The sequence below is a fragment of the Quercus suber genome, unplaced genomic scaffold (assembly GCF_002906115.3).
Source record: "Quercus suber isolate HL8 unplaced genomic scaffold, Cork oak 2.0 scaffold_507, whole genome shotgun sequence".
Taxonomy (NCBI): Eukaryota; Viridiplantae; Streptophyta; class Magnoliopsida; order Fagales; family Fagaceae; genus Quercus; species Quercus suber.
The window spans coordinates 258,451-265,094 of NW_027069956.1; the positions used below are offsets into that span (position 1 = coordinate 258,451).

At 36.2% G+C, this 6,644-nt stretch overlaps 1 protein-coding gene across 1 annotated transcript; it reads right to left on the minus strand.

Moving 5' to 3' along the window:
* Window positions 1-4,017: 4,017 nt before the first annotated feature.
* On the minus strand, window positions 4,018-6,174 carry LOC112041029 (3-ketoacyl-CoA synthase 1). Its single transcript, XM_024073943.2, has one exon. It carries the CDS (start codon window positions 5,930-5,932, stop codon window positions 4,334-4,336), a length of 1,599 nt encoding a protein of 532 aa, XP_023929711.2. The 5' UTR covers window positions 5,933-6,174; the 3' UTR covers window positions 4,018-4,333.
* Between the last annotated feature and the right edge of the window lie 470 nt (window positions 6,175-6,644).

The window sequence follows — 6,644 nt, forward strand, 5'->3', positions numbered from 1 at the left end:
ATGAGTACACTCACTGTAGATTGAGCAGGGATGGTACTTGGCTAGGACAACACTTGTAAATAAGATGGATCATTAAGCCATTTATCAGTCCAAATACCGATTGATTTCCCATCACCCACCTGCCATTTACTCTCTTTTCTGACAATATTTTGTGTGCCATAATGCTTCACCATGCAAAAGATGGTCAAGAGCCCAATTCAGCCCCAATAAAGTCACTATCTGGAAAATACCTTGCCTTTAAAACTTTATAGACTAGAGATGATGTATTTGTTTGAAGCCTTCACCCTTGTTTGGCCAAAAGTGTAAGATTAAAAACTTTAAGATCTCAAAAATCTAAGCCACCCTCCTCGTTTGGGTACAAACTTTGTCCCAACTAAGCCATATCATCTTAGTTTTTTCATTAGTTTGCCCCCACCAAAATTTTCGAACCATGCTTGTCATCTCATTACATAAAGTGTTTGGTAATTTAAAGACACTCATAGTGTACGTCAATATTGCTTGTGCAACTGCCTTAATAAGAATCTCTTTTCCAACTTGTGAAAGCATTTTTTTTTTCTTCCATCATGCTAATTTATTATCCAACCTCTTTTTCAGATTTCGAAAAGTATTGCATTTAGACTTACCCACCAAGGATGGCAATCCCAAATATGTCTTATGTTGCAAATTTAACTATGCTTTTAATTCATAAGCAATGACAATGCACTTCTTAAAATCTTGATTCATAATAGGAAAACATTACTAGACACATGAATAACTTGTACAAAAAAAACTTATATTAAGGTTGCATTTGGTATTGGTTTAAAAAGCCAGTTTTTTTTACTATTCAACTTATTTTTACTATTATTCAACTTACTTTTGTTACTATTCATAGGACTTATTGCACTTTTTGGTACTATTTATGGGTCTCATTGTACTATTTTCAGCTACCTTTTAGTTTTATTTACAACACTTTCAGCAAAAAAATTTCAATTTCGGTTAAATAAATTGTTCTCAAACAAACTCTAAATTTACTTTGTTTTTTGTTTATATTGATGGAATCAACTCAATCAAGTAACCTTTTAACTTAGTGGCATAACTTGCTCTTAGAATATTATGGTTCAAATCTTTTTTTTTTTCATTGCTGTAACTATGGAATAATAAAAAATAAAAATAAAAATAAAAACTATTATCTCCCATTAACATTTCATTAAAAAAAAACATTTTGAGGTGGACTTACCTCTAATCACCAAGCAATATTATTTGCATTATATAACACTAACCACTAAAGTGTGTACATGGCATGCGAAAGTCCTGTATTAAGAATCCCTCATTGTTGTGTACACTTGTAGCATATGAAGGTAAATGAGGATAAGGAAAAAAAAAAAAAAAAAATAATATAATTCATATATATATATATATATAATTTAAATACTATTGATAGTCATTTTTATATTTTATTAACTTTAAAAAACAAAAAAAAGATTGTAAGGATATTATTAATGTAAATTGTCCATTGAAAAAAATTTATACATATTGTGAAGCACTTTTTGTTTTTTACGATTCATTTATTCTAGACTTTTTAGTTTTTGTACTTAATAACTCACTTGGATGAATATTTATGATGTGATCTCATATTTGATTCTAAAATTTAGAAATAGAATTCTTTAAGAATAAATAATTTAGAACACATGGCGCAAAATTAGAACTCTAATTTGGAATTCTAATTTGAGTTTCTCTCAGTTTCACCTATTATTATTATTATTATTATTATTATTATTGTTATTATTATTATTATCTATTTCTTTGGAAAACTTTGCTAGAAGATGTGCAGGTTTATTGACGTTTCACATAAGACACTTGAATTGATCTAAAATCTTGAAATTTGTATGCAATACCATTCAGAACATTTGAGACAACCATAAGAGGAGTACATAATCCTAGTAGAGTGTTAGCTACAATCTTGGAATCACTTTCAACTACCACATCTCTTATACTAGCATTCCATGCAAAAGACACTCCAATTTCCATAGCTTTCGTTTCAATCTCCAGCGGACCCAAAGGTTGAAGAAGTTTCTTGCTCATTGCTACTACAACCCTTCCTTCATGATCACAGATCACCACCCCAACCCCAAACTCTTGAATATGACTAAAAACTGCACCATCCATGTTCACCTTGTAATTTGGGGTCATTGATAATGTCCATAAATCATTCATCTCCATCCTCGGTGAAGCAATAACATAGTTTGTTCCCTGAAATTCAGCAAGTAAAGTCCGAGCTTTCTGCACCACCACTATTGTCGATTGACAAACACTCCCATGTCGGACCGCATTCCTATTGAACTACATGCACCAAGCTACCAAAAAAATCATCTCTAAAGTGTCATCTCCAACGTGTTGGATGAAAGTCAAATACCATACCAGGTCCGCAAATTCTTGACAATGGATTCCATGTGTCTCAAACACAATACGGGATAAACTCCGCACTTACTATGCTTTTCCACACTCCCAGAACACATGGCCACTAGATTCTTTCCCCAGACCGCAAGCTTCACACCTGTTGCTGACGTAGATTCATTTTTATGGGGAGGATATTACGACAAACTCCCCAAGAAAAAGACTTAATTTTGTTTGGCAAATTCAAGCCCCACAATTTTCTCCAAAATGTTTTGTGTGTATCAGCATTGGAGGATCTCACCTTCGCCAGAAATTCAGTCATTACAAGCTTGTAAGCACTTCAAACTGTAAACCGTCCCTTTGGAGTATAAGCCCACACTAGCCTATCATGTGGAAGGCAACTATTTAAAGGAATGTTGAGGATTGAACAGACATCTGCTGGAATAAAAACTCAACGCACTAGCTCTTCACGCCATGCACTTGTTTAGGGATCAATGAGTACACTCACTGTAGATTGAGCAGGGATGGTACTTGGCTAGGACAACACTTGTAAATAAGATGGATCATTAAGCCATTTATCAGTCCAAATACCGATTGATTTCCCATCACCCACCTGCCATTTACTCTCTTTTCTGACAATATTTTGTGTGCCATAATGCTTCACCATGCAAAAGATGGTCGAGAGCCCAATTCAGCCCCAATAAAGTCACTATCTGGAAAATACCTTGCCTTTAAAACTTTATAGACCAGAGATGATGTATTTGTTTGAAGCCTCCACCCTTGTTTGGCCAAAAGTGTAAGATTAAAAACTTTAAGATCTCAAAAATCTAAGCCACCCTCCTCGTTTGGAGTACAAACTTTGTCCCAACTAAGCCATATCATCTTAGTTTTTTCATTAGTTTGCCCCCACCAAAATTTTCGAACCATGCTTGTCATCTCATTACATAAAGTGTTTGGTAATTTAAAGACACTCATAGTGTACGTCAGTATTGCTTGTGCAACTGCCTTAATAAGAATCTCTTTTCCAACTTGTGAAAGCATTTTTTTTTTCTTCCATCATGCTAATTTATTATCCAACCTCTTTTTCAGATTTCGAAAAGTATTGCATTTAGACTTACCCACCAAGGATGGCAATCCCAAATATGTCTTATGTTGCTAATTTAACTATGCTTTTAATTCATAAGCAATGACAATGCACTTCTTAAAATCTTGATTCATAATAGGAAAACATTACTAGACACATGAATAACTTGTACAAAAAAAACTTATATTAAGGTTGCATTTGGTATTGGTTTAAAAAACCAGTTTTTTTTACTATTTAACTTATTTTTACTATTATTCAACTTACTTTTTTTACTATTCATAAGACTTATTACACTTTTTGGTACTATTTATGGGTCTCATTGTACTATTTTCAGCTACCTTTTAGCTTTATTTACAGCACTTTCTGCAAAAAAATTTCAATTTCAGTTAAATAAATTGTTCTCAAACAAACTCTAAATTTACTTTGTTTCTTGTTTATATTGATGGAATCAACTCAATCAAGTAACCTTTTAACTTAGTGGCATAACTTGCTCTTAGAATATTATGGTTCAAATCTTTTTTTTTTCATTGCTGTAACTATGGAATAATAAAAAATAAAAATAAAAATAAAAACTATTATCTCCCATTAACATTTCATTAAAAAAAAAAACATTTTGAGGTGGACTTACCTCTAATCACCAAGCAATATTATTTGCATTATATAACACTAACCACTAAAGTGTGTACATGGCATGCGAAAGTCCTGTATTAAGAATCCCTCATTGTTGTGTACACTTGTAGCATATGAAGGTAAATGAGGATAAGGAAAAAAAAAAAAAAAAAACAATAACAAAAAAGCCACAGATCGAGATAGAAATTGAAGATCCTCTTCAATTTAGACAGTTGACACCGTATACCCAACCAACTAAAGCAAATACTATGCAAGTGGAACCTTAACCGGGTACCTATCAATTGAATCAACCCATGGGTTAGCCCGGCAGTCCTGAGTGGGTACCGGAATCTCCCTAAGCGCCCTCCAAACTGCACTATTACATTTAAAACCCGACCCGAAAGCAATCTGCCAGACCCGATCGCCCCGGGAAACCCGAGCCTTAGCCTCCGTATAAGCCAATTCATACCACAAAGAACTACTCGAAGTGTTACCAAATCGATGCAAAGTCATCCTAGAGGGCTCCATATGCCAATCAGTAAGCTGCAAATTCTTCTGCAACTCTTCCAAAACCGCTCTCCCTCCTGCGTGTATACAAAAGTGCTCGAATGCAAGCTTGAAATTCGGTATATATGGCTTCACTTTGGCTTTCAAAACCTTCTTTCTCACTAGCGTTACAAAGAACATTAATTGCTCCCATATTGGCAAAACCAAGGGACCCAAAGTTGTTATGTTTGTTTTCAATGCGTCACCTGCCACTGCCATTAACTCTCGAGCTAGTGACACCCCAATTGTACCTTTATCATCTTCTCTCTGGTACACACAGTTGTAGTTCTTGTCATCTGACCCTTTATGGGTCCGAACCGTGTGGACCAATTGATACTTGGATCGGCTACGATCTCTTGCTCGGTTCGACAACAGTACAGCCGCACCACCCATGCGGAATATGCAATTCGACAACAACATAGACCGGTCATTGCCAAAATACCAATTCAAAGTTATGTTTTCTGTGCTTACCACTATAGCATACGTGTTAGGATTTGCATTCAAAAGGTCTTTGGCTAGGTCGATTGAAATAAGTCCCGCACTGCAGCCCATACCGCCTAGGTTGAAACTCTTTATGTCGGTGCGGAGCTTGTAGTGGTTGACAATCATGGAAGACAAAGATGGGGTTGGATTGAACAAGCTGCAATTGACAATAACAATGCCAATCTCTTTTGGGTTAACCCCAGTTTGTTGAAAAAGCGCATCCAATGCACCAAACATAACAGCCTCAGCCTCGGACCTTGCCTCTTCCATGCATAAGTTTGGTGGGCTGGAAGTGATTCCTCTAGGCAAGTATGTCTCGTCGCCTAAACCGGACCGGGTCGTTATTCGTCTCTGAAAGTGAAGAGTGTCTTCTTCGAATGCACCTGTGTCTTCAGAGATCTTCAAGAAGAATTCCCGGGTTACTTTTCTTTCATCGTCCGGTTTATAACACGCAAAGTCCACGAGATAAACCGGTCTAGACCGCTTGGCCCAGTAGAGGCCTAAGAGGATGACAAAAAAGGCTGAACCAGCTAGTCTTGTGGCTGCATTGACATCATCCAACCAAACCGCCCGGGTTCTCCATAACTCAGACACCCGGTCCAGTTCTAGACCGGTGAGCTGAAACCCTATGGATACCAGTAGAGGAACAATTAGAAGGAACATGAAAATAGTGGCAGGGTTACATGAATACCCATACCCTAATTTCACGTACTTGAGCTTCACGGATTGTAAGAAATCCGGCAAGCGTTGCCGGATTTTGATAACGGCGGAAGACGAGTCTTTAAAGGCCATTTCCGCCGTTAATCTCTCCTTATCCATCTCTATGCTACTTTCCATATTTTTTTTTGGTTTCCTTCTCTGACTCTTTTTTTCTGTCGTGTGAATATGTGATCTCTCTAAGTGATTTTGGGTGCTTGAACAAGAAATGGCGTTCTGTAGTTTACTTATATAAACAACAAGACTATGAGAAGCTGAACTATATAATATAATAAATAAGTAATTTCCGTCCAAAAAGGAAATCGTAATGAATTAAAAGCAATTAGGCCTACAGGGCTACACGAATTGGAACAGTTGGTTGGATGAGAGAGAGACAGCAAGAGAGAGAGAATTGAAGCTGAACAATATTGGAACGCAAGCACAGGACAGCTTATTAGAATATCAACTGGAAAAAAAAAAAAAAAAAAAGGTTGGGATGATAGACTTGAATTAATGGAGAGTAGTTCCATGAGGGGATAGATCGCTCAACCACCATAGGAGTACTTTGGAAAAAGAAGAAAGTAAAAAAGAGACTCTATTTTTTGGTCCATTATTCAAAATCTGGTTGATTGGGACAGGGCGGGGTTTATATTGACTATTATAAGTGACCCATATGGGAGTATATGCGATTACGTTCAAGAAAGCTTAAGAGTCCCGAAGGTCTTTCCATTTTCATTTGCATAGACTCCATATTTATCTATGTAAACTAGAAGTAAAAAACAAAAATTGGGTCCACCTCCAATTCCATTGGTATTGGAGGATTATTGAAGAAGTGGGATGTTGGAAGTTGGGA

Coding starts and splice junctions, on each gene's coding strand:
- LOC112041029 (XM_024073943.2), bottom strand. CDS start 5,932: ATGGAAAGTAGCATAGAGATGGATAAGGAGAGATTAACGGCGGAAATG.